This window comes from Jatropha curcas, chromosome 3 (assembly GCF_041381405.1).
Source record: "Jatropha curcas cultivar XTBG-Jc1 chromosome 3, XTBG_Jcur_1.0, whole genome shotgun sequence".
Lineage (NCBI taxonomy): Eukaryota > Viridiplantae > Streptophyta > Magnoliopsida > Malpighiales > Euphorbiaceae > Jatropha > Jatropha curcas.
In genome coordinates, this window is record NC_143153.1 from 3,916,057 (window position 1) to 3,943,098 (window position 27,042).

General features: G+C 33.1%; 4 protein-coding genes across 9 annotated transcripts; 2 read left to right on the plus strand and 2 right to left on the minus strand.

Moving 5' to 3' along the window:
- Nucleotides 1-1,997: 1,997 nt before the first annotated feature.
- LOC105644624 (GTP cyclohydrolase I) lies at nucleotides 1,998-5,914 on the plus strand. The gene is made up of 2 exons (XM_012230040.4): nucleotides 1,998-2,891; nucleotides 4,319-5,914. The coding sequence occupies exons 1-2, from the start codon at nucleotides 2,678-2,680 to the stop codon at nucleotides 5,488-5,490; spliced, it is 1,386 nt and encodes a 461-aa protein (XP_012085430.1). The 5' UTR covers nucleotides 1,998-2,677; the 3' UTR covers nucleotides 5,491-5,914.
- Nucleotides 5,915-6,544: 630 nt separating this feature from the next.
- Nucleotides 6,545-11,581, minus strand: LOC105644615 (P-loop containing nucleoside triphosphate hydrolases superfamily protein). Of its 4 annotated transcripts, none has more exons than XM_089719788.1 (9): nucleotides 11,300-11,581; nucleotides 11,116-11,185; nucleotides 10,520-10,729; nucleotides 9,409-9,584; nucleotides 9,093-9,267; nucleotides 8,786-8,997; nucleotides 7,357-7,482; nucleotides 7,109-7,212; nucleotides 6,545-6,889 (listed from the first exon to the last, which is right to left on the minus strand). In XM_089719788.1, the coding sequence occupies exons 1-9, from the start codon at nucleotides 11,337-11,339 to the stop codon at nucleotides 6,710-6,712; spliced, it is 1,293 nt and encodes a 430-aa protein (XP_089575914.1). In that variant the 5' UTR covers nucleotides 11,340-11,581; the 3' UTR covers nucleotides 6,545-6,709. The 4 variants fall into 4 exon arrangements, with proteins under 4 accessions (XP_089575914.1, XP_089575915.1, XP_089575916.1 ...); XM_089719789.1 differs by having other exon boundaries at nucleotides 6,545-6,877; nucleotides 11,300-11,576; XM_089719790.1 differs by having other exon boundaries at nucleotides 6,716-6,889; nucleotides 7,092-7,212; nucleotides 11,300-11,578.
- Nucleotides 11,582-12,409: 828 nt separating this feature from the next.
- LOC149497364 (myb-like protein X) lies at nucleotides 12,410-20,376 on the minus strand. 3 transcript variants are annotated; one of them, XM_089719786.1, is made up of 6 exons: nucleotides 20,175-20,376; nucleotides 19,614-19,848; nucleotides 19,019-19,523; nucleotides 13,824-14,760; nucleotides 12,866-13,614; nucleotides 12,410-12,764 (listed from the first exon to the last, which is right to left on the minus strand). In XM_089719786.1, the coding sequence occupies exons 3-5, from the start codon at nucleotides 19,094-19,096 to the stop codon at nucleotides 13,055-13,057; spliced, it is 1,575 nt and encodes a 524-aa protein (XP_089575912.1). In that variant the 5' UTR covers nucleotides 19,097-19,523; nucleotides 19,614-19,848; nucleotides 20,175-20,376; the 3' UTR covers nucleotides 12,410-12,764; nucleotides 12,866-13,054. The 3 variants fall into 3 exon arrangements, with proteins under 3 accessions (XP_089575912.1, XP_089575913.1, XP_089575911.1); XM_089719787.1 differs by having other exon boundaries at nucleotides 12,899-13,614; nucleotides 19,614-20,376; XM_089719785.1 differs by having other exon boundaries at nucleotides 19,614-20,376.
- Nucleotides 20,377-23,910: 3,534 nt separating this feature from the next.
- Nucleotides 23,911-25,400, plus strand: LOC149497365 (anthocyanidin-3-O-glucoside rhamnosyltransferase-like). The gene is given in 3 exon segments (XM_089718778.1): nucleotides 23,911-24,275; nucleotides 24,278-24,669; nucleotides 24,672-25,400. Coding segments are annotated over 3 exon segments (1,392 nt in total). The 5' UTR covers nucleotides 23,911-23,932; the 3' UTR covers nucleotides 25,329-25,400.
- The last annotated feature ends 1,642 nt before the right edge of the window (nucleotides 25,401-27,042 follow it).

The window sequence follows — 27,042 nt, forward strand, 5'->3', positions numbered from 1 at the left end:
ATTTTTCATTTTTAAGCCACATTATATATATATATAGATGATCGTGTAATAATTATATCATTAAATTTTCTTTTTTTTATTCATTTGGAAAATTTAAATGTGCAGGAATTGATGATAGAAAAAAAGACATTTGATGTAGTCCCAAAGACACTAAACTAAAACATCAAAGGATACAATTTTTGTTGCTTAAATGTGTAAAGATCAAAATCTAACATAGTCCCTACTTAATAGTGTGTTTTAAGTTACAGTACATTGACCAATATCTTACATTCAACACTTTCACCTACTTGGTTGGTGAATTCCACTTACAACTTTCAACTCCTTTCAGTGATGTGAAATTGCGAATCTCTGCAATCACAATCTCATAAACCTACAATTTCATCGGTACAAGAAAGAAAACTAATGTCAACAATAATTTTATAATTTATAATAATAATAATAATAATAATAATAATAAAATATCTATAGCGACAACGACTCTGCACAAACTTCCCTTATAAGGGGTCCACTTTCTCAACCCACTGCTGCCTTTTGTACTATTTTACCCTACCAACTCTCATCCTTTCTTTTTTTTTTTTTTAAATGTATTTGTTTTTTTTTTATCATATTTTTAATTTTTTATACTGCAAAGATATTTATACGATGAACTTATAAAATTTATCTTGTTTGGTATAAATAATAAACTCATGGATTTCAACAGTATTCTGTAAGTAAATAATCGTCCAAAAAATTTACTAACAACTTTTTATTTCTCTACGGCTCGAGATGATTAAATCTCTTAATTATATAAAAAAAAATTTAAAGAAAATTTTAATTATTAGAATAAAAAATTTAGTAATTTATCACATTTTATAAAAAATTTTAAAAACCTTCAAAATAAGAGATTACGTTGACATAAAATTCTATTTTACTTTTATTATGGCAAATTCTCTTATTCAAAATTTTTAATTCAAGCTAATGAAATGTAAGTTCGAGTTCTTTTAATCACAAATTAAGCTAATTAATATTTATTTATTTATCCTTTAATTTTTTTGATAATTAAATAAAATAATTTAGATAGTTAAATAAAGCAATCTACACGGCATTAAAAATGCTATTAGGATCTTGTTGTAAAATTTGCCTGTTGCGGTGGGTTGGTGACTTGTTCCATTCTCCCCCCTACTTGTAACCCAATTTGCTCACATAAGGCCCAATTTGCTCACATAAGGCCCCACTTAAAACTCGCAGCTTGCCCATTTTGGTCTTTTTAGAGCCTCGTGGACATCAAATTAATTTAATAAAAATATGAGACAAATGTTGATATCGCGATTTTTTATTGAAAAAATGAATAAAACAATAAAAAATAATGCTTCTCAGCCCTATCATTTATATCTTGGTTTGATTTATATATAAATTAAAAAATTTTAATTAATATAATTAAATTATAATTTTATTGAATTGATTCAAGTTTGAATCCTCCATCTTAATACTAAAAAAAAATCTATAATTTTTACTCTATTTATCTAATATATCTTTATATTAATATCCATAAAAATTGATCTATAATAAATTGGTCTTGAAATTAATAAAACTATAATTAAAAATTTAATTAAATAGATTTTTATACTAAAATTTAATTAATAATAATGTAATAGTTTGATTATTATATTTACTGATAAAGAAGTATATTAAATAAAGGTAAAAGAGTAAACTTAAATATTATTCACTTTTAAAAAGTAAAGTGAAATGAGACAATAATTCTGGGATGAATAAAAAAGAAAAATAGTAAAAAATTAAGAGACTAAGGGAGTGATAAATTAAAAAAAATGATATTTTCTTTTTTGGAAATAAAAATGTTAGTTGATTATTGAGTTTCTGTTGGTAGGTGTAGACAAATAATAATGGAAATACAAAACCACCCTTCCTTTTATGCGAATTTAACAAATTTGGAAATATTGGCGTTTGGCAAAACAAAAGGTAAGCAAGTCAAAAAGACCAAGAGAGCCTTTGAGAAAAATACAGATCCCGAGCTTGCGTTTCCCGTTTCTGGTTCAAAGAAACATATCGAAAAGTGCAAACCTTCAAGAGTTAGAGTCGTGAGTGGGACCCACATTCTGATGAGCCCGACCTAAAAGACATAAATCACCACATGTTTCTTTAGATCAACGGTTACCCTACGTTTCTCTTCTTCGTCTTCTACCTCCCTCACCCTTCTATAAGCCATGCCCCTTTTTTTTGCTGATTCTCACATTATACTAACCTGCTCTTTTGCTTCATTTCAGTACTGTAGGATCTCCTTTTCCCTTCCTTATTAAATTTCTTGCTGTTTTTCGTTTCCTTTTCCCTCTCTTTGTAAATCTCTGTCTTGTTTTTGCTCTTGTTCTTCGCTTGCTACCGCAGATTTTTGAATTTTCTTATATATTTCATTAATGGGTTTTGCTTCTTTTGAGTAGTGGATTGGTTTTTCTGTTACCATTAATTGTTTTGCATCTGTGTGCCTGTAAAAATTTGAAAATTTTCATTCATACTTATCTAGATTTTGTTGTTCGCGAGGCGTAAGGACTTCCTTTTTTTGTTACGCTTCCTCTGGTTATTGGAATTTAGCTCATAACAAGCTATTTGGTTCTATAATTTCTGTTTCACTCTGTTCTTTGGGATCTGCGCGGCTATTGCTGGTGTGATCCCACGTGTTCTGTCAATGGGTGCCTTGAATGAGGGGCATTTCCTTGTGGAGCTTGAGAATGGAGTGAAACTCAATTGCGTTGAACCGGAATTAGAAGAAGAACCAGAGACTTTGGCCATTCAGAACGCTGTAAGAGTTCTGTTACAAGGTCTCAATGAGGATATTAATAGAGAAGGTCTTAAAAAGACCCCTCTTCGTGTTGCCAAGGCCCTTCTCCATGGAACCAAAGGTAACTTTTCTCTTCGCTGCTAACCTGTGGCTTTTTTTTTTTTTTTTTTTTTTTTTTTTTTATCCATTTCCTTATTTGTTAGTTAGTCTATTTTTGTGGGCCTTATTAGGCTAGAGTGGTGAACTTCTTTTACTAGTTACTTTGTTGGTAGGTTGGTAGTTAAGATGTGTCAACTTCCTGAAGTTTATTTACAAGAATCTAATTCAGTATATTCGTACTAAAGTGCTAAAATCTTTGTTGGTGATGTGTGTGTATGCTTTTTCACACATGCATTCTTGTCCTTATCTATAATTGCTGTTGCATGGTTGTATTTTTCTTTTTTTGGCTCATATAGTCTTTGGTTTACTCCTGGCCGCCTTGAGTTCGTAGGTAGGTTGCTTAGCAAGTTACATTTTCTTAAGAGTTTCACTGATTCTTCTTGTGGCTTTCTTGGATGAGCTCCATTGTAGCTCCTGAGTAAACCTTTTTTTCTTTTACTTAGTATTTGCACCTATGAAATACCCATAAATGGTAAATGTCTAGCAACTTGTCAGAGTAGTCGTTTTGTGCTTTAGAGAGAAATAGTTTGGCATAAAGAATTACATTTGAGAGAAGAAAGGGCCGGACTGAACCATCTATGCTGAAAAATTGTGTCTTCCACACATGTTTCTTATGTGGAGAATTGTAAAACAATGTGCAATATCACTGCTCCATTTCACTTCCCATTCTTTCAAGGAATGATTGCAAAAAATCCTAGTAGTTGCATGAATTGTCAATTTGTGTAAAAGTGGTGTAGAAATATCTTTGCTCTCAATCTTGCTAGTACAGTTTGTAAACATTGGATTTTGTGTGTATGTGTCTATATATATAGGCAAGGATAACTATGTACAAGCTTTACTTTCTAAAATATGTGACTGTGACCCAGACAGGAAATTCCAGTTGAAAGCCTGTTGGGCCTTGGTTTACAGGGTAGAGGGTCAGAGAGAATTCCTGATTGATTTATATGTGTGATATGGGACAATATTCTACTTCCCAAATAATGAAAGAATCTCTAGCAGGAAGCTATCTAAATAAGAGATTTCTCGTTATTTTTTTAGTTAGATTCTCAACCACTTTCCATTGTACTGCTAAATTCTCTTTATCCTGTCATTCATAATTTTCTTAAAATGATTGATTCTCTAGTTTATTGAGTGTTTTTAATTCAAAATGATCCCCACAATTTGTGAAAATTTTCCACCACAAATTGATAAAAACGTCATATATTGAAAGGTTAACATTGTGATTTTGTAATCCAAGAACATTCTACTTTGATGAAAATGATCAAGATAACTTGAATTTCTGGTGGAATTATTATATGTGAATATGGTAATTTTTTCTCAACTATCTTTGACTTGGACTTAAGAGTTGTGATCTTCCATTTACCCAATACATGTTGTTACCTCTTTCAGGTTATAAACAAAGGGCAAATGACATTGTTCATAGTGCATTATTTCCTGAAGCTGGTTTGAATAATGCAGTAGGTCATGCAGGAGGAGCAGGTGGTCTTGTGATTGTTCGAGATATTGACCTCTTCTCATACTGCGAGTCTTGCTTGCTTCCCTTTCAGATAAAGTGTCATGTAGGTTATGTCCCATCTGGTCAGAGGGTTGTAGGATTAAGCAAGCTATCTAGAGTTGCTGATGTCTTTGCAAGAAGGCTACAAGATCCACAACGTTTGGCAGATGAAATTTGTTCAGCTCTGCAACATGGGATCAAACCTGCTGGTGCTGCCATTGTACTCCAATGTTTACACATCCATTTTCCAAATTTAGAGTCATTTGTACTTGACTCCAGTCACCAAGGATGGGTAAAGGCACTAGTCCGTTCAGGTTCTGGTGTTTTTGAAAATGAAAATGCCGACCTTTGGTGTGATTTCCTAAATCTCCTGAAGTTCAGAGGCGTAAATGTAGATAAAATTCAGATGACAGATGCTACGGAGCAGTGTTGGTGCCCCTCCCAGTCTTCTTCAAGTGCTAAACTTTCATCCATGGTCAGGTCACCCAACCAAGGAATGGTCACTGCTGTTACATCGATACTTATGTCTTTGGGAGAAGACCCATTAAGGAAAGAGCTTATTGAAACTCCTAGTCGTTTTGTGAAGTGGTTGATGAACTTCCACAACACAAAACTGGAGAATGGCTTTGGTAGGGCAGATCCTCTTGAAGCCAGTGGAGATATTAGCCATGACAGAGAACAAATGCATTCTGAGCTGAACCTGTCATTCTGGTCTCAGTGTGAGCATCATTTACTGCCATTTTATGGTGTTGTGCATATTGGTTACTTCTGTGCTGAAGGATCAAAGCCTATTGAAAGAGATTTTCTACAGTCAATAGTACATTCTTATGGTTTCAAGCTCCAAGTGCAGGAAAGACTAACACGACAAATTGCAGAGACTGTTTCGTCATATTTAGGTGGAGATGTGATGGTAGTTGTGGAGGCTGACCATACTTGTATGATTTCTAGAGGTATTGAGAAATTTGGAAGCAATACAGCTACAATTGCTGTGCTCGGTCGATTTTCAATAGATCCCGCTGCAAGGGCCATCTTTTTGCAGAGCATTCCAAAGACAACTACTACTTGAGGGATCACGACAGTTTGAATCAGTTTTCAGAAATACATCGAGTCACGTTCTTCGCGTTTTCTAGATCGTTTATTTGTTTACTGTGGGGCTGGTATACCAGAGAATCATTGCAACAGATCATTTGTTGGATGACTGGAACAAGGTTTGATGTGTTTGCCTAAGCTTTTGTGCTGATTGTGCGGGAATGTTGGAGAAGATGAGTGTCCAGAAATTTTAATCTTTTTTCAAGAGGCAATCATTTTCTCATTTTTACTTTCTCAGCACAGTTTTCCCCATACATGAAAAATAAGACGCCAATGTTTACGTTTTTTTTTTTGTCCGTGTATTAGCAGTTAGAACTTAGAAGTCTATGGCCAGTGAGAAAAATGCCGTTAATGACAGTTGTCTGCCGTCTTTACTAAATGCAGAAATGAGTTTTCCAGAATTGATCTGTGTGAAGTTTTCTTCCTTTTGTTTTGTTTTTTTGGTTTTTTTTTCTTTTTTTTTTTGGGACGTATTCTTTATTTGTATGGAAAGAAAGATCCAATCTTTAAGTATTTGATTGGATAATGAAATGCGAGAGAGGCAGGATTAAAGGGATATTTGGATTTTTCCAAAATGCTGTGACCTAGACCCGGACATGTTTCAGTTTCCCAACTCGAATCAATTTCAGGTCCGCCAGTTCAGCTCCACCAGAATCCGGCAAGAGGTGAATATGCAGAAAATTTATTTTGGAACACGTTCTAAACTAAAACCAATTAACCAAACCCTCGGTTCCGACAACCTGGAGAGTTTTCTGGGAACTGAAATTGGTTATTTTTCTTTGATCTCCATTCATTGGGTTGAGTTCTAATGGGTTCTAGATTCGGACCTGAAATTACTAATTTTGTTTTTGATTTATGCTGAGAATTCTAGTGCCTATTTCCCACATTAAGCGAAGAATTGTTAGTTTTCAGGTTGATATTTGGAAATGAAGTCTCCATTTCTGTCTGGGTTAGAAAACGAGATACAAAAAAGCACTAAAGGGCAAAAAAAAAAAAAAAAAAAAAAAAAAAAAAAAAAAAATACAGCTCTGTGAACAAACTACCAGTAAATCAACATTTATTCAATCAAATATTCCAATGTTACAGAGGATAAATTTGCCAAGCCAACCATGACATGATGTTATGATTTTATGTTTGTCTAAAAGCCATTATATACACAAACATGCATTAGACCATAAAGGAAACCAACTTTAATTCTAGTCCAAGTCCAACCACAAATGCCTGATAGCATGCCAATTTATCTGAACTTTCGATCTTGGCTCATGGCGAATGCGCTTGTATTGCATCTTGATTGATATAATGACAATTCCAAGGATTATAAAAAGATATATGCATGTCAATAGAGATACTTTAACTCCACGAACCTGCAAGCAGGGCTGATGGATAAGTCAGTAAAGTACAATATGCAGTTTCTTATAAAATTTTGAACCTTATGTCACCATCAGTACAAATCAAATACACAGCAACAACAAAGTTAAATTAAGCACTCAAAAATTTTTATCAGCGGCAACAAAGCGAAGCAAGAGTTTGTAGTTCAATTTCACGGAAAACTGTTAATTCTGAAGCAAATAAACGCACACAGAGGTGGAGAAGACCTTTTCAGCTAGCCAGTCCTTGCGAGGAAGGTTTTTTTCAGCATGCTCAAGGGAATAACGCAACATGTCAACAATTGTTAACTCAGTCACTGGATAAAAGCTTTCTACAAGAGCAAAGAATAATGATAAATCCTCAGACTCATTAATCATATAATTTAAGGATTAATGGAAATCTGGATGAATTGCAGACAGGTAATTATGACAAAAAAAAAAAAAAAAAAAAGAATCAAACAGCTAGATGGAATAACCTGGAATGTCAAAAATTTGTTTGGCTGGTGGAATACCAAGCAGGTTTCCCAACCAGACTCGGATACGGGCGCGGTCAGAAAGTGAAAGTAGATCACTATGTGTGACAACAACAGCAGGTTTATCATCTGTAATGAAAGGCAGATGGACACTTGAGCCATTAATGCACCTTAGAAGTTGTGTTATTCACTTATTCAACTATTGAGAGGAACAAAGAACAAAAGAGTATGGAAGTGAAAAAATACAAATGAAATTTGCCAAAACATTTCCGATGAAGGTCATGATGAGTTGATGAGCAATTAACAATTCTACAATAGTCAGAAGTAGTATGAAATACAAATATTGAAGAAAAATGGGAAATCAAAATTTCCAAAGCATACATAGCTTCCTTAGTCAAAATTCGAGCATTAAGTTCGCAAACATATCCATAGCTAGTAAAGTTATATGTCAAGCATGAAATTAGAACTAAATGTTGACATTCAACCTTAGAAGTAATATTGCTTGCGTTCCACTATAGAAATACCTATTACGATGTAGAAGAAGAAAGAAAAAGGTCAGGCCTCCTCTCCTTCCTGGTATTCAATTTTAAATTTTGGCTCAAACAGCATAGAGAGAACCACAAATTTGCTCAGGAATTGCCAATTTCCATCAATCTAAATAATAACCATCTTTATGTGACAACTTTCAAGAAGTGTTATCCAACATGGGTGGAAAAGAAGCAAACACACAGCATTTGCCTCTTGGAGAACATCTGAAATTTTTTGCAAGATGTGCTAGTATTTCTCTTTTTCTTTGGTACATTGAAGGTGCAATTTCTATCTCCAACTACTTGTCCTTGCCCACAGTCACATCCTATCTCTAGTGGGAAGAATTTCCTCACCTTTTTTCACTCCCAATGTCAATTAATTTTGCTTCAATCAAGGGATCAAACTTTAACCTTTATTTACAGCGATAGATAGCATAATACACGAAGATTTCATCGAGGTTATTTGGGGAAAAGGCTTTCTCATAATGTCATGCCTTGCTCAATCTATTTCGACTGTCCTCCAAAAACTTCCTTCCCACGTCTTCACATCCAACTATAGTCAAAATCAAGAAAAGTCTCAAAATGGTACGAGTGTCAGTTCCTCCTGGAGCAATGACTGTCAAATCTGACTTAGAGACTGCATGATACCTATTTTTCCTATTAGAGAGATAAGGGCTCTTGACCCGAAACTGAAATTTTCTCTCAAGCTTGTGGAGGCATTCCTAACCCTATGACAAACCAATGAACACCTCCTCCTTCCACATTATACTCACAGAAATACTATAAAGGAACTGTGAACCTAAAAAAAAGTGCATGTGCTTGAAATTCACAAACAAGTTACAGTTCAGAAAAGGATGGATTTATTTATTTATTTTTGAGAACAATGATGAGAAATTTTCTTGTACCTTTAAATGACAAGTAGGGGCAGTTGAAAGTTTTGGCAATCATCTGCCAGTACAGTGACCCTTCATCACCTTCACTTTCCATTGACTTCAGGACTGCAAGCCCATTAACAACAAATATTACAAAGTTAACCATCCTGGTCTCACTGGACTGACTACCATTCCCACGCACTTTGCATTTGATTCTGGTCTTTAAACTTGAATGATCTGATGGCCTGGTGTGCAAATCAGTGTAATGAAAGTTATTTAATGTAAAAAACAAAGTTAATGCCCCACCAAATAAAAAAACTGTGTCATTTGAAGTTGAGACCTGATAATGAGTTCTCCATGACGGACACCTTTCGTGATCCATTGCTTTAGCATTTCAACGTTCTCAGAGAAGTCATCAGACAAACCACGGGAGTCATAAAGACAGAATGAGGCTGAACCCCTAGGAATCATATATTCCTGAAGAAAGTAGGTTCCTTCTACAGCAGAAGAATTATCTGCATGTACTTTATGCCTATCAGAAATAACTTAATATGAAAGCACTGGCCAGAGTAGTAAGTGAAGGTTGCAGCAATCAGAAGATCACATCTCACTTTTTCAAGTTGAAAATAAAAATAAATAAAAGAAGTAACACGTACATGATACTTGTGCTCTTTCAGGTGCAAACTTGTCATCTTCAAACACCTTTGATATTCTGTTAATTAGACTGCTTTTTCCAGATCCCTTGGGACCAACCAGTAAGAGTGTAGTTGTTTTTGGCACATTATAGTCACTCATGCCACCTGCCTTCTCAATCCATTCTCCAGGCGTATAACTTTCGATATTGGAATTATCACATCAATATACAAAACCATAGAATGAATTTTTAGATATAAACTGTGAAATTAAACTATCTGATGTTGCATCATCACACTTTCCATACTACCAGGTACGATAATGAAAAGAGGATAAACCTGTTAAATATCCATGTCTTGATTGATGCTGAAGAAAAGTCATTAAATAAATAAACCATATCTTATAGTTTCAGTATTTTAACTGAAGTTCTCACAAGTTTCAGAAATATGATTCTTGAATAAGTGGTGCAGTAGACACGAAAGTTGAACGCGGAGCCCAGTTCAAGGCAGCCTTCTAAATAAGATGTCAAAAAGCCAAGTTGCTGTACCAGTACAGCCTACCAATATTCAACACAAAAAACTAGGATATTTGATCTCATTTCATAAAAAAAAATTGAGTTACACATGTTGAATTCATCAAAAGCATTCGTGAAATTCCTAGATTCAATAACTATTGGATGTGAAACAATTTAAAACACATTGATGTTCAAGTCTTATTCTTTACCATCTTCTCTAGTATTGGTTCTGTGTTTAATATGTAAATCAACATACTTTGTCAGTAAGATTTGTCTACCATGTAGTGCTTCCAAAGAGCATGACCAAATTTGGGTGTATCTTACAACTTCTTTAAGCCTAAATCATTTCAGGTAAATTTTCTCAAATCATTTCCCTGTTCAGGGACAATGAGATTCATAGAGCCATACTATAAACCTGAAAGCGTCCAAATTTTCTTCCATAAATAGACAAATAAACTAATGCATCTGAATTTCCATATTTTAGCTAGCGAATTTCCAGAATCTATGCAAGGCAAGAATCAGAAGAAAAGTGCAGTAAATCTATTATTTCCATTCCTTTAAACAGGTAAAATTACTAGTAAAGAGAATTGGATGAATCACAAAACAGCAGACATGAATACCTCAAAATTTTCCTCTTAGCCTCCTCCAGGCCTTTAGTTCTACTCTGCAACTGATGATAACTCTGAAACACTTCATTGTAAGCATTGCACCTCTTCCTTATATTAGCTTCAAATTCCAAAGAACTTGAAGAAATTTGTTCGAATCCTCCGAAAACCAACTCATAATCTTCATTAAACGTTTTATCCTCAAAATTCCCGCTAATGTCATCCCTTATTAATTGCAAAAGAAAACTAAAAATCAGATTTAACAAATCCAATTTTAATGTAATAGGAAAGCGCTTTCAACTACAACCTAGCTCAGAATTTTAATGTATCCACACATAGTCATTTTATATTTTAAAGCCTAACTATGATTAAAATTTTACCAAACAACAGTAATCAATAACTATTATCCATCCACCATCAGCTACTAACAATGCAACCAGCTAGCACCAACAAGGCCAATTCCATTTCGGAGATCAAAAACAGCATTAAACAAAAACAATTCAAGTTTAAAATTTTAGAACTTTCAATTATCATGATGGGGAACTTAAATTTAAAATTTTAAAACAAAAATGTCAATGAATTAGAAAAAGAAAAAGAAATAACAAGAAAACCTGGAATGATAATATGGATTATTCGATGATAATGGTCGCAAAACATCTTGATTCATTGAGAATTCTTCTTCTGCATTAATATAATAAAACAACTGTATAATAATAATATAGAGCCACAGCTTATCATACAAAGGACAAAAGAGAGAAAACAAGGAAAGATGGGAGACAGAAAGATTAGCAGCACCAGGAGTGGAAGTGAGAGAAGTAATCGAATCTCCGCCCATATTTCCTTCCTTGTAACCTGTCTTTCTGGTTATACAAAAGAGACTGAGAGGAAACGAAGAGAGTGGACTCGTAAGAAATCAGGATTTCTGTTTTCTTGTCGGTTAAGAATGTGGGAAACCCAATTTAATAATCCGCTTAAATGAATTTCTTTGCTTCAATATGGAAGGGAACTGCCAAGTCATTTTATACATTTCTGAGATTATGAAACGTGGCGTCGCGGTGGTTTCTTTTTTGTCCGTTCAGCAGCAATCACTGGCTTTAACTTTTCATCTCTTTTCTGATCAGATTCCCCTTTCTTTTTAACTGAATTCCAAAATTGACCATGTATAATTTTCTTCCTTTTTTTTTTTTTTTTTTTTTTTTTTTGGAGAAATGGATGAAAATAATAGGTTATTCTTGAGAAAATTCAACAGATTTTACAATAACTAAAAGGCTAAATAATAAGAGACGGAAGAAAAATAAAAAAAGGTTGCAGCTTGAACTTTGATATTTTTTGCAATTCTTAGATACTTCTAACCTTTCTATCACAAGTTGTTAAGTGGTAGCTTATTAATGTGATTATTTGATAAAATTTTATTATGGATTTCACAAAATATAAATGCTTAGTTAAGATTATAATTATTTTTATAAATTATTATCTTAAATATTTTTTTTAAATGAAATAGGTTGCTTCTTTTTTTAATGTGTCGGAATATTTTTTTATAATAATGTTATCGTATTTATTTTTATCATGAATCAATTAGACCCAAACCTCCCTAAGTTAAAAAATCCACTTAAGTCATGCGTGTAGCCCATTTGTTGAGTTCAGTCTTTGATTGTTCAACAAAAATATAAAATTAAAAATGAAAAATAAAAAGAATTGACCAAAATTATAACATTGGTCAAATTTCTCAAAAACCCTAATCTTAAAAAAATAATAATAAGTGAAGGAAATTCCACCAACAAAACAACTCAAAGATTCCAAAATTGAGATATAAATTCATCTACAAAACCCATAACATAGGACAGGACAGAACAGTATGATTCGGATTTAGGGGGGGAAAAAAATTTTGGAATAGATATTGTCAACTAGCTCTAAAAGATTTTGCTTATCTAAATTCCACTAGAATAAAAGAAGGGTAAACCAAAAGAGTTAAAAGAGTTAAATGAATGAGATATGCCTTTTTTTTTTTTTCTCCCTCTACTTTACAAATTATGTATACCAATCCTTCATGATACAAAGCAAAATTCTGTGCATAACACAGGCCACAGGAAACATTGTAGACTCTCACCTACCTATATGTTTACCATCTAACGCTAGAAGAATCCGACTGACCATCTCAATGCCTTTCTCCCACTTGGGAACTGTTTCTTCTGGTGAAAACCCAAAGGTGGCTGTTATAAGTCAAAGTACAAGTAAGTCAACAAAACCTCCTCAAAAAGTCCTGAAAAAAAGAAAATGAAACAAAATTATTAATTCGAGCAACCATCCTATCTGGAATAAATCACTCCCAAGACAATGAAATCAGATATCATCGACACTTACAGCAGCAGATATCAAAACCACTCTTTTCTGTACCTTAATGAACTGATCTGGGCAGTGCAAACAATGAAAGAACACGAAGTAACTGGCTGATAATCTCAAGACCCAGATGCCTCCCTAGGAATTCCCTACAGGCTAAAAGCCATATGGGAAAATGATAGAAAGGGGACTTCTTATAAATTGAATATTAAATCAATAAGGAATCACATATGGCAGAGCTGAAATGTCAGCAGAATCTAGCCGAAGAGCTTCTGCCCATACTTGCGGTATTCCATCAACTCCAGGAGAACTAATTCTAGGCTTCTTTCTCTGCAAAGAATTACTGCTAAACAGCCATTCCTGATCACTTGCATCAGACCATTCCTCCATTTCAGGTATAGAAAGTATCTGACTCAAATACTTGGTGTCCGGATGCGGTTTTGAAGAAGCTACACCATTTTCATTAGCATGTGGCTTTGAAGATGTTCCACCATTCTCATTAGCCTGAGATTTTGAAGATATTTCACCCTTCTCTTTAGCTTGTATGCCAGTGGATGAAGGCTTTGTTGAACATATATTGGGTGGTTGTTTAGTAGCTATCAAGCCATTAATCTTCTGTTCCTTGCCATCCGCTTTATGGTGACCCGATATCCCCTGCTTCTCAGATGAAAGCTGAATAACAGTTTGGCATTGTTCTGATTTCTTCCCATTTTCAACGGCCAGGTTAGAGGAGGATAGAGGTCTTTGAAATTTACCAGGCCGATTCCCATTGTCTGAAAAAGTTTAAAAAAAAAAAGAAAAAAGAAGAACAAGAACAAGAAACAAGAATGAATCTTGATAACAACACACCCCAACAAAACCAAAAAAAAGAATTGGCGGGAACAACTTGAAATATATTTTGTTTCAAGCTCTTTGACAATTGAATATAATTACTAAAAAACCAATAGAGAACAGGTAATTAGACATACAGGAAAGGACTCACCAAATAAATATCCATTCCTTTCAAGCTCCTTACGTTTTCCAAGATTCCCCTCAGCAGCAGGACTTGCTGCTGCAGGACTTGTGTTATTTAACTTTAATGTTTCTGATGATTTGATATTTCGGAAGTCAAGTGGGTCCTTGTTCGCCTCTATTACTTTAGTCACATTTTCTTTTAATTTAGTTTTCTGTTTACTTGTTTCAATTATTTCCTTCACTTTCTCTTCCTTTTTCTCTTCTTTATCCCGGTCTCTATCCTTTGATTTTCTCTTTTTGTCTCGGTCTTTGCCTTTGTGTTTGTCACTCTTACTATCACTGTCCTTGTGCTTACTCTTCTCCTTTCCATCCATCTGCTTCTCAGCATCTTTTTTATCCACCAATTTGACGATTCTTTCAACACTTTCTCGATCCATGCCAGAAATGTCTTGCCCAAATGCCGTTCCCAAACCTCTAGGTTCAATATGGTTCCTTTGTCCGTTGATTTTCCTCTGATCTTCATTTCTATTCTTAACTTTATTCTTTTCCTCAGTTTGATTGCCAATACTTCTCTCCACCACCATTCCCCGTACTTCACCTCTTCTTTGATCAGTAGCAGCAACCTTCTGAACCATTTGGCTTCCTGATGCCCTATCTTCATCCCTAATTCTTCTAGCCAATTCCTGGATATGAATGGAATTAGAATCTCTTCTCTCATTATTCTGCAGGCTGTTTGAACTAATCTTTTCTCCATTATAAAAGCCTGGTTGCGCTTCAACCTTCTTTTCATCTGAAGCCTGATTTTTCTCTTTATTCCTATCCTTGTCCTTATCTTTGTGCTTCTCCTTTCTGTCTTTCTTTTCTCTATGTTTTTCTTTACTTCTATCTTTATCCCTTTTCTCTTTACCCTCTTTCTTTTCTTTCTCTTTCTTATACTTTTTGTTCTTTTTCTCCTTGTTCTTCTCCTGAAAAGAACATTTATGTCAGAGAAAAACCATAGTTTAAGAGATAGTAAACTAGGCATTAGATGCAGACAAATCAGTAACCAAGATTATAGACCAAAATAGTAAAGCACAACAAACTGCTAAAGTTAACATCATGCAGATGTAAAATGTAAAGCGAGTTAATGGGGGGCAAAATTGATTTCAAAGTCTAGACCTTTTAAGAAGTCCTAAATATCATCAAAACCTCACAGATCTGACCACTTTGTAACTGATGCACTATGATTATAGTTTGCAAACAATCACATATCTACCTTTCTTTTTTTTTTTTTTTTTTTTTTTTTTGCTTTTAAGTACTGTTGGGGTTTAATAAACATAAACTAAAGCCAACAGAACACTAAAAGAAATTTTTCTTAGCATATCGTAAGTCTAATAAAAAGAAAATCAAGCAGGTTATATGAGAAAAAATGTCAATGTTAGCAAGAGTATAAATATAAAACGAACATCAATGACACATAAATAACAAAAATCCCAAATTCAAACAATTCATTTTTTCTTAGCATATGGTAAGTCTAATAAAAAGAGAATCAAGCAGGTTATATGAGAAAAAATGTCAAGGTTAGCAAGAGTATAAATATAAAATGAACATCAATGACACATAAATAACAGAAATACCAAATTCAAACAATTCATTTCAAGTTCCACATGTTTCAAGGGTGAATGATATGATAAGAAATTCTAAATGTAGATACAACATAATAGGTTTTCAAATTTTCTTTTTGTAACTTATCTTTAGTTCTGCACCATGCTCTATGATGAATATCATCCATGGTCTGCACAAAAAGCAAGAACTATGTACTTTTAACACTATTCTCCAGTATTGAGAATTTCTGCTTTACAACGATCAGCATACTTACAATTCCACATATCCCCCCACCTTAATTTCATGTCCATTGGTAGAAGCGCTTTCACATCTAAAAGTCCTTCTAAGAATTCATCTTTTGCTAAAAGCTACCTAGAAATGCCTAAAATTGCTAATAAATTTCACAGCAGCAATAGAAGCTCTGATTTATCCTAATTCTCCTTACACCACCATAGATGATTAGGCCCATCATTCCCTTTTCCAATTTATTTGCCACAATGAGAAAAAAGGGAAGGAAATCAACCATGAAAGGCTCCACTACTCCATGAGGATCCTTGGGCAAAAATGATCCTTCAGAACAACAAGATAGCTCTTTGATAAGAAAATGTTTGGGGCCAAATCAAGAAGTGGTAAAGGGACTTGAGAATGGAAAAAAAGGCAGATAGACTCAGCTGTCTTCCGAAAAGAGAAGCAGCTTGATTGAAGAGACAGTTAGCTCACCGGGGGCAACAAAATCAAGTTGGTAAGGATTAACAACATGTTTTGGCAATCTCCTAATCTTTGTGCAACAAATACCAGATACAAGACAATAAATCTATTGCAGCACACCCTATATTAACCAGCAAATAAAAAATCCAAAATGAAAAGCCATTAATCTCTAGGTATGAAACCAATCCCTTTCCTTCATTTTGCATTTACAGTAATAGAAGAACTTTAAGTGAATAAAGATTAAATCGAAAGACTTGCATGCCTAACATGACTAAATGCTTAGAAACTTATACTTCTATTCAGTATGCCTGCATAGTACCTGAAACGTTGCTGCGTGATAGACTTAGGTAACAACTTTACAAGAACATAAAAATTTTGCCAACACCAGGTGTAGGCTTTCACTTCACACCCAACCAATGTGTGAATATCATTTCAGAAAACTGCTTTTTTATATTATTTTCATATCCATCAATTTTCTACTAAAAAAACGCACTGATACCCCTTTTCTTTTCCCACTGAAAAGACATGCTATATGTTATTATCATATTGGCCGGATCTATACACCTAGTTTAGGTTATTTTTTTTAAAACTAGATAGTTGCATACAATAGAGCATTACTTCTTAAAGAAGCAATGTTTTTAATAACAAATACATGGAGGCTAATATGTTTTTTTTTTTTTTTTCCTTTTTTAACATATGTAAAACTCTCAGCCCATTCAGTAAACGGAATGAGATTTACACATCTTGTAATGTAGAAAATTTTCTGATTTGTAGTTTTATTAAGGAAAATATTATATATATGGTATACCGGCAAAAACAAGACACATCATAATCATTTTTACATACTCATATCGAGAGCTTATATATATGTTATACCAGCAAAAAGACACATCATAATCAGTTTTACATACTCGTAGAGAGCGCATATATATTGTATACCGGCAAAAACAAGATACGTCATAATCAGTTTTACATAGTCATATCCAGAGCTTATATATATGGTACACGGCAAAACAAGACACATCATAATCAGTTTTAAATACTCATATCCATAGCATATACGGGCATACAGCATCATCATTCAATATGCTGATTAATATTTCAAATAAGAAATGTCAAAAAATGATGGAAACAACTCCTTGTCTACATTATCAAACCAGAGATTAACAGTTATCATTTATTAATAAACAATCTAGAAAGGCCTAATCAGAAGGAGGAAAAAAAAAAAATCCAACACTGCATGTTTTTACCATTTTTTTCCAAAACCTTTGATTTTGTCAATTGTGTCCCAATTTGCAAAGTTAGTCTTTCAAATGCAAGAAATTGGCCATTATTGAAATTAAAAATAATACCCTATGCACAAATGAAACAAAATAATTTTTTTTCCCCCTCTATTCTATGGTTCACACCTCGAAAGGGCAAATTATGCTTTTCTGTATAAGACACCTAACTCTCAACTTCAAAGCAAAAATAATGCCTCAAAGAAACCCAACAGAATAATGATTATTCATAACTACATGAAAGCAGTTAAGTCTAGGGAGAGAAGGAGGGGAGAGAGAGAGAGAGACGTGGTGGAGAGAGAGAGAAGAACCAAGAGTGGAGGGGTCAAAAGAAAGGGAAAAAATATTTTAAAAAATTATTTTATTCCAACTATGACTAATTTTTTAATTCCTGTACTAACAACTTTCTTTCACTTTGGCATAATTGCCCCAAATTTGGAAATCGGACAATGAAAAGTTTAAAAACACCCTGCAATTCAGATAAAATTTTGGGTCATTAGGCCTAATAGAAATGTGAAAAGAAACCAAGTAAACACTTTCCAACATAAGTGAACACCAAAAATTTTCACATGGAAAACAAATCATCACAATAATCTTCCTCTTTGCCAATTGTGCCATAAAAAAGCATATCACCAATCATATGTTCAACTACAACAGTTTACAAACATCTCCAAGAGTTTCCAAAGATGTACTCCACCCCAAAGCAAATGTAACACGCACCAGAAAAAATGAAACTAATGCTGCACTATCTTAGATATAAATACCAGTAGGAATGGCCACTTAAGAAGTTTTAAACTATATAAGCTGCATGCTATTTACTATGACATTTTCAACTCTGGCATAACTTATGTGATTTATGGGTATGCAAAAGAGAGCAGATTGATGAAATACTAGGAATAAAGCATGCATGGACAGCATAATCTCCCCTGATTCCTTTATTGGTTTAAACTAGATGTCTGCTCATCGCCTTATGTCCCTGGCACATATACCACTCCCAACACTAATTTAATGTATAACAAACAAGATCACCACAAGGATGCATTTAGACCAGTATCACAAAATGAGAGGATTATCGAAGGTGCAATGTTGCTTACATGGCAAGTTGGAAATGAAGCAACTACATATAAGTTTTGTCATAAATCTATCCCATGTAATTTCTAAAATTAACTCCAAAAGATGCCATAGCAAACTAGACCCAGTCTTTGATATCAATTCATATATTATTCTAGCCCATTTTTCACATGTATCAGAGTTTCAAGTACTCTCCAACGAAAACAATATTGCAATAAGTATTCATGTTAAATTGCAACATGAAGTCATAATCATCATCTTCAAATTAGTCATCTTCAACACTGTTGTCTTCTATGGGGTATCTGAATTCAGTATGAGTGCCTCTAATAAACTTTCTTCTACCTGACGACAAAGTTTCAGATAATTCTCTCAAATTCTTAGGAAAATCCCATTTTTTTTCTCAAGGTGAGAAATGCCTTAATACCAAAATTCCAAACTCCGGTAAAACTTTCCCAAAGTTAAATGTCACAATTTATATGATTGAACATAAATAAGGATATAGAATGACTAGTTAAGAAAGACCCAGAAATGAAGGCAACTCAAGCTAGCAATTGTAGGTTATTAAGAAGATGATATAAACCTTTTTTAGCAAGTCTGTATCATCAATTCTAGCCTTCTTTTCATATCCTGGAGGTGGAAATGGAAAGCACCGAGACATTGCACGTGATCCTGGAAATGGCAAAGTGGGATCTTTCCACAACGCAAAGAGCTTCTTCTAGATTCCTATACTGTTGTTCCAACAGAGGAACAGACCAAAAACTATGCTCTTGTCCATACACCATGTCCTTGCAGTCATTTCCAGCTTGAATATCAGTCCATATTCGTCCAAAATATCTCCAACGCCAAATTTCTAATTATCCTTAATTGACAAGTACTCTTCAGTTGCTGAATTTCAACTAAAACTTGACTTGGAAATAAGAGTACAAACGAAACTTAAATGTAAACAAACAATAAACTAGCACCAACAATGACCCAGATGAGTGAAAATAAATCTATGTCAATCTGAAAGATTTTTCTGAAATGCTGAGGTTCCAAAGTAATCTGATCCTTTGTGTTTGCCAGTGGGCCAACAGAGAAATCAGAACCTGGTCATAAGCAAAAACGAAAATCAGGAGTTTTCTTTTACTAAAAGAATCAATAACTTAAACCCATAAATGCAAATCACTCATAACCACCTTCTCTATATAGTTCAAAGTGCCTCTGGGTTTGTGGCCAAGCAGGATTCTGAAAAATTCCTTTTGCGGATTCAATGCGCGGACCCAGTAGTAGAATATCAACTTTCGTGAAAATTAATATCGAAAACTAGCTACACAATCCAATCCTCAATTCTCTATTATCAATTTTCTGATCATAACCCTAATGCTCCAAAAACACAATTAGGGTTGATTCCAGTGAGGATCTGATCAAACCCTAGAAGAAAAAAGAAGAGGCAATTAACTTGTGTGAAGCAAAGTTCCCACTTAATAAAAACCCATTTCCCCAAACCATCAATAAAGATCACTAAAAAATAAGTTTAAAAAAAAAAAAAAAAGCAAAACAGATAGCTTTAATGGCGCTTAAAAGAGAAGATGTCCAGAAAGGGAAAAACAAAAACAGGTAAAAGAATTGAAGGGTTCAATTAATCTTCAAAGAAGACAATGTGTAAGAAGATTGGCAAGATCTCAAACAAGGAAAAAGGAAATGGCAAAGAAACAAGCTTTCAAAGTGATCCTTTCTCTATCTCAATCTCTCTCTACCTGTTTCCTTGTCTTTGTATCTATAAATGGGTTCCCTTTTTTCCTTTGTGTATTATCAGATCATTTGATATCAAATCTCAAGAATTGGTATTGGGGGTTTTCGTTGTTTGTTAAGAAGGGGCTATTTCTATCTCGCTCTCGATGGTTATCTCAGTCCTCAAAGAAACCCCCCGCAAAGGGCAAAGAGAAAGTATAAAAGGCGATAGGCAAAGGGTATTTATAAGAGGGAATAGAGAGAGATGAGAGAAACGTGTCAAAAAGAAGAATCCAGACATACAGAAAAGAAGGATTTGAGGATAATTGGATAGGCATAGGTTTGGTCCTCCTCTCTTCTTCTTTGCTTGTGTTTTACCCTTTTATTTATTACTGTTTAACTTTGACATTTTACCCCTTCGAACATTTCATTAGTAAGTGAAAAAAATAGGTTTAATAAGTTATTTATTAAAATGATTAATTTATCTATTATTCTATAACTGAAAAAATATCAAATATCTTTTTTAGTATAGTATTATATTCATAGTGCATGTCAATGTCATTAATATAGAGAAATTGTCCTTACTAATTTAAACAAATATCTAAAATTACATCCTTTGTTTAGAAAATTAGATCCTTAAATATAAATACTCTAGCTTTTCAATTTACCTCTTTCTATATCTAAAGGAAAGAAAAAAAAAAGAATCCTCCTTTGTTGGATTAATAATTTAATGTTTATATTTTTAAAACTTGTGACTCACTCAAGATTCTCTCAAATGAGCATAAAAAAACTCATTTTGTGTTATAAGCAATCGGTCTATTGCAAAACAAGTAAAAAGAAACACAAAAAAGATCATATTTTTTGATTCATGACACTACATTTCTCTTCTTTATGGCAAGTAAAACAGCGTCAAACAAACAAATTTTAAAAAAAGGATCAAAATTTTATTATTTGGGTACGGAAGAGTTCATGATTTACTAAACTGGGTTTACGAGAAGTTGCCGAAAAAGCAAATCGTAGGCAAGGATAATATTGCTCCAAGAGTGTAAAAAAGTAACTAATCACATAGTCTACTTGTTTCATTATTGTACATTGAAAATTAAATTGTCACTTCACATCATGATTTAACTCATTTGTCAAGAGCTAACTAAATAAAAATCGACCAATGTTGGATGATAAATTCCATCTTGTCTATGTATGACACACTTCCTCATTACTAAACATGAACATTTTGAGCATGAAACCTCAAGTTTTAGAAGAAAATACATTAAAGTAGGATGTGAGATTCAAATACCGTATTAATTACACCTAACTCACTCTCAAAAGTTAACTCAAGAAGAGAATTGTCTAAATATATAATTTTTGCAACTCAATAAAAATGCAAATAAATTAAAATTATTGTTTTGTTCCCACATGCCGTGGATTTTGCATCCCCATGTTTTGAGCCAAGTGAAAACAAATTTAAAATATGCTTAACTTGGAATGCAGCCATCGTTAAATACTCGATAGGGAGAGAGTGCCGCCCTTCGGAGTCCTACAGCCTCTCGCTGGAGCCAGGATTAGTCGGCGCCCGTGGTAATATGGGTGTTCCGATACCCGGTGGAAAATGTACCCGAAAAAATATGCTCAACTTGGTTGGTTCCAAGTAGTAATCTTGAATTAGAGTTGGCAACAGTCTCTACGTAAATTGATTTTTAAGGTTTGGCAGATGGATCAGAACATACTTCGGTCTCCTGCTTATTAGGCCCATTCCAAAGCCACATGACATTAACCAATCCGAAGCTTCGTCAGACATAAGGATGGATTGGGTTGCTGGACTTTCTTTTACGAAGAAAATTGAGTCCATAATCAAATTTGAAAAAAAAAAAAATTATCGAATGGGCAGAGATAATTTTAATATTGATTGAATGTTCGGATTAAACAAATCACTAACTCCGTTCCATAACGTGACAAGTATTGTAAAACAAATGTATCAAGTGTTATCCAATAGTATGGTTCAAGAATAAAATAATTTTTTGTTATTCTTTAATAATATCAGATTAATTTTTGCAAAGTTTATAATTTATATCACCTCTGTTTTATAATATTTGTCACATTTGAAATTTCACATTTCTTAAAAAAACTATTAAATTTATCTAAGTTACAATAAATTATTTAGTAAATGACGATATTACGCTTAATTTAATACTAATTCTCTAAGAAAGTCATTAAATTGAAGTAATAATTATTGATCATATACAAAGAATAAACAAGAAAAAAAGGGATTTATTACTCTTTGAAACCACAAATGTGACAAGTATTTTGGAACAAACTATTTTCTCAAATGTGACAAGTATTATAAAGCGGAGGTAATACTCTCTCTATCCCAAAATATAAGTCATTTTTGGTTTGTTATTTTATTCCAAAATATAAATCATTTTGTGTACTTAAGAAGTAATATGATGTTTTTTCAATGTGGTACTTGTTTACACTAAATACAATAAATATTTTACAAGCAACTATTGGTTTTGAGATAAAGGATAATTTGGTCAAATTATCCTTGAGTTTGTTATAATCTAAGAGAATTAATTGCTTCCTTGATTCTTGTGCAAAAACCTTAAACGATTTATATTTTGAGAAAGAGAGAGTAATATTTGACTATTTTTATAAAAAATTTGTAGTTTCACCGATTAATGCAGTATTCAATTTTATTGATGGGAGTGCTTTAGTTGAATCACAACAATTATTCTCTCTGTCTTAAATTATAAGTCGTTTAAGGATTTTGCATAAAAATTAAAGAAGCAATTAATTTATTTAGATTATAACAAAACTAAAGGTAGATTGACTATATTATCATTTATCTCAAAATCAATAGTTACTTGTGAAAGTATTTATTGTATCTAATGTAAAAAAAGAATAAGATTGGAAAAAAAAATCATTTATTACTCCTTAAAATATTCAAAACAGTTTATGTTTTGAAATAAAATAATCACAAAAAAACGACTTATATTTTGATAAAGAGGGAGTATAATAATAATAGTTAGCTTGTCAAACCCATTAATTAGCAATAATAATACCTCTCTTCCAGATTTTCTACTTGTTGCTTAAAGGTCTCCCGTGATACTGACAAAAAATGGTTCGAAAATAATTTTCACGAAATTATAAAAAACTAAATTTTTTTGAAAATAAAATAACATAATAATTTAAATATTTGTAACCAATAAAGTTTACAATAATAATGTTAAATTATGTTTTTTAGATGTGTTTTTGTAAATTAAATAACTTTGATCCGGTTTGGGGAAGTTTATGTGCCAATTCGGTGGGTTGAATGGTCATTGTCAAGTTATCTTGGATTGTAAACTTCTATTAAATGAAGCCAATGACTTGAAGATTTTTTGGGTCAAGCGCCAAACAAATATGACTGCTCATAAAATAACTGTTAATACCGGCAATTTTGTTTAGAAAGGGATTCTAAATTTTCTTGCTCTTGTCCAACTAGGTTTTTCACGTAATGGATCTATTAGTCAGAATTGTAATACTAAATTTTTTCTAGTATCTTTTAATACTAAAATTTTCAAACTCAATAAAAATTTTCGCATCAACCCCCTCTTCAACTTCAAGTCTCTATCTACTTGTGTTCATCCATCAACCGGAAAGCCAACGACCTGGCAGGTCAAACCAACCACTCCATGTGGTCAACTACTTTCCAGCTCCCACACTTTCTATGGCTCCTCTCTCTATAAATAACATTACCGCCATTGGAGGAGCAAGAAAAAAAGAAGATAGAGTTCAGCAAAATCAGAAAATGACTACTAAGCAAGATATCCATGTGGTAATGTTTCCATGGTTTGCATTTGGTCATATAAGTCCATTTGTACAACTCTCTAACAAGCTTTCTTTTCATGGATTTCGAATCACTTTCTTGTCACCTCCAGGCAATATTCAACGCATCAAATCCTCTCTTCTTCTAACTCAAAAAGCTCAAATCATCGCTCTCCAAATCCCTCCAGTCGACGGTCTACCTATAGGGTTCGACAGCACATCAGAAATGGCACCCTACATGGCTGAGCTTCTCAAGCAAGCATTAGATCTCATGAAACCACAAATCGAGAATCTTTTATCTCAAATTAATCCAGATTTTGTTTTCTTGGATTCGTTCAACATTGGCTTCCAAAACCGGCTTCTGATCTTGGTATCAAAACTGTGTTCTTTTCTGTTTACTCTGCTATTTCTGTTGCTTACAGTACTGTACCTGAAAGATCTCCTACGAAGAAGATTCCTACATTCGTTGATCTTTTAAAACCGCCAAATGGGTTTCCTTTAACATCATTTACTTCCATAAAAACATTTCAAGCTCAAAACCTCATGCATGTGTTTACGAGTGTTGTTGGCAGTCCTACTGTTTTTGACAGAGCTTCTGAATGTATAACTAATTGCACTGCTATGATCCTTAAGACCTGCAATGAAATGGAAGGACCCTATATAGATTTCATAAGAAGCCAGCATCAAAAACCAGTTCTTCTAAGTGGTCCATTAGTTCCTTAGCCGCACTATCGTCTAACGTGCTTGACGACAAATGGGCTAAATGGTTAATGCAATTTCCTCCAAATTCTGTTATCTTCTGCAACTTTGGTAGTGAAACATTCTTGAAGGATAATCAAATACAAGAGCTAGCTCTTGGATTAGAACTTAATGGGTTGCCATTTGTTCTGGTCTTGAACTTTCCAGCCGGAGTTGATTCAGAGACTGAAATAAACAGGGTTTTGCCATTAGGATTTCTGAAGAGAGTGAAGGACAGAGGGATTTTGAATGCAGGGTGGGTCCCGCAACAGCTTATATTGGGACATGATAGTGTCGGATGTTACTTGTCTCATGCAGGGTTTAGTTCTATAATTGAAGGTTTAGTTAAAGATTGTCAATTGGTGCTTTTGCCCATGAAAGGTGACCAGTTCTTAAACTCTAAGCTTTTTGCTGGGGACATGAAGGCTGGGGTGGAAGTACATAGAAGAGATGAAGATGGATATTTTGGGAAAGAGGACATTATCGAGGCTGTTAGAGCTGTTATGGTGGAGATTGAGAAAGAGCCATGCAAATCTATAAGGGAGAGCCATAAAAAATGGAGGGAGTTCTTACTGGACCAAGATATTCAAGACAAGTTCATTGCAGACTTGGCTAAGGATTTGAAAGCCCTAATTGCATAGCTTGTCGTTTTAATTACAGTTTTAATTTCTGTATTTTGTATTGAACTACATTTATGTTTGCTGTTTGCTCAAGGGATTTGATTTTAGTAGGGTAATGCTGAGACGGTGATTTCATAAATATAGAATATTTTTAAGTGACAAATAATCCGTTTTAAAAAATAATTACTAGATAATTATTACATAACGATAGTTTTTGAAAATTAAAAAAAGTAATCTTCAAAGAATACATTTGTCAATTCACTGTGTTTGTCGCTCCATGTAGGAAACCCCACGATGAAATCCAGCTTGTATTATACGGAGTATATATAATATCAATAATAAACTTTAAAAAAGTTAGAATAAGAAAGAAGGTGTTCCGATTTATTTTAATAAATAAAATATTAAGATTTATTCGATAAAATTAGCTGTTTTAAATTTTTGTAAAATGTTAAAAGTTAAACATTACAATGATTAATCTTTTATAAAATGTTATTTTAACCTCTAAAAGTTAATTTAAATATTATATAACCGAACACTGTATAAAATATATCAAATTACTTAAAGCTACTTAAAAAATTATTGGGGAACATAACTTTAATCTTTCTTACAACTTATTTTGGTGAAAAAGTGGTTGATACAATTTATTGACTGAAAGATATAAAAGTTTATTCAAATTTCTTTTCTTGTAGAATAACCTTGATAATAATACAAAAAAAAAAAAAAAAAAACCAAAAACATTAGATGTATAAAGGTGGATATAGATGTAGATAATTATTATAAATAAATATTAATTTAATAAGTACATTAATTGATCTAATAATAATTCCTTTCAAAAAATTGATCTAATAATAAAATTTCTTTAAGTTAAATAAAAAAACAAAATTTTAAAAAATTAATAATTTAAAATAGTGAGTTGCAAGTTGAAAACTTTACATAACATATATATATATATTAATCAATCTCATAATATCAGAACCCATTTAGTTTTTTTTTTCTTTTTAATTTCAAAAACTTAATTATTATTCAAAGATTGTAATCCTATAGCTCCTAAATGAAACAATGCACCAATTTAACCGTGAAAAGATTAGAAAAATAGAAGAATTATTTATATAAAAGACAACCTCAGATTGGTAAGAAATGAGTAAATAAGAACTAAAAGGTTAATGTGTAAAAGTAAATATAGGGATAGAGATATAGATGAGAAAAATATTCTAGAATTTGAAGTCTTAATTCCTTATTGAATGCTATTATACCAGAATACATTGTGTCTGCACTATACACATGTTCTTAGAGAGAAATAAATGTGCTGATATCTTTGGCCAAACGGCATCGTCTTTTTAGAGTTACAGCACCTGGCGTTGTCCTTCAGACTTATTTTTATTAGGTCATGCAGTTGGCACTATCATGTTCGGTCTTTTGGTTCTTAATTTCTTCTCTATTGTGTCAATATATATATATATATATATATATATATATATATATATATATAGAGAGAGAGAGAGAGAGAGAGAGAGAGAGAGAGAGAGAGAGAGAGAGAGAGAGAGTAATAAAATAAAATAAAAGCTTATTTTTGTTGTTGGGTCCCTCTGACATGTGGGACCCACACATATTTGAAAAGAAAAGAAAAATATAAAACACGTTTTTGTTTTGGTGGCAGTCAAAGAGAGACTGCCGAACAAAGAAGAAAAAAAAAAAAAAAACACGTTCATTTTGTTATTCAAAGGACGGTGCCAAA

Coding starts and splice junctions, on each gene's coding strand:
- LOC105644624 (XM_012230040.4), top strand. CDS start 2,678: ATGGGTGCCTTGAATGAGGGGCATTTCCTTGTGGAGCTTGAGAATGGA. Junction 2,892..4,318: donor CCTTCTCCATGGAACCAAAG/GTAACTTTTCTC, acceptor TACCTCTTTCAG/GTTATAAACAAAGGGCAAAT.
- LOC105644615 (XM_089719788.1), bottom strand. CDS start 11,339: ATGGGCGGAGATTCGATTACTTCTCTCACTTCCACTCCTG. Junction 10,730..11,115: donor AATCCATATTATCATTCCAG/GTTTTCTTGTTA, acceptor GCAATTAATAAG/GGATGACATTAGCGGGAATT. Junction 9,585..10,519: donor GCTAAGAGGAAAATTTTGAG/GTATTCATGTCT, acceptor CAATATCGAAAG/TTATACGCCTGGAGAATGGA.
- LOC149497364 (XM_089719786.1), bottom strand. CDS start 19,096: ATGTCTCGGTGCTTTCCATTTCCACCTCCAGGATATGAAAAGAAGGCT. Junction 14,761..19,018: donor ATACAGACTTGCTAAAAAAG/GTTTATATCATC, acceptor TGTTCTTTTCAG/GAGAAGAACAAGGAGAAAAA. Junction 13,615..13,823: donor AAGGAATGGATATTTATTTG/GTGAGTCCTTTC, acceptor AAACTTTTTCAG/ACAATGGGAATCGGCCTGGT.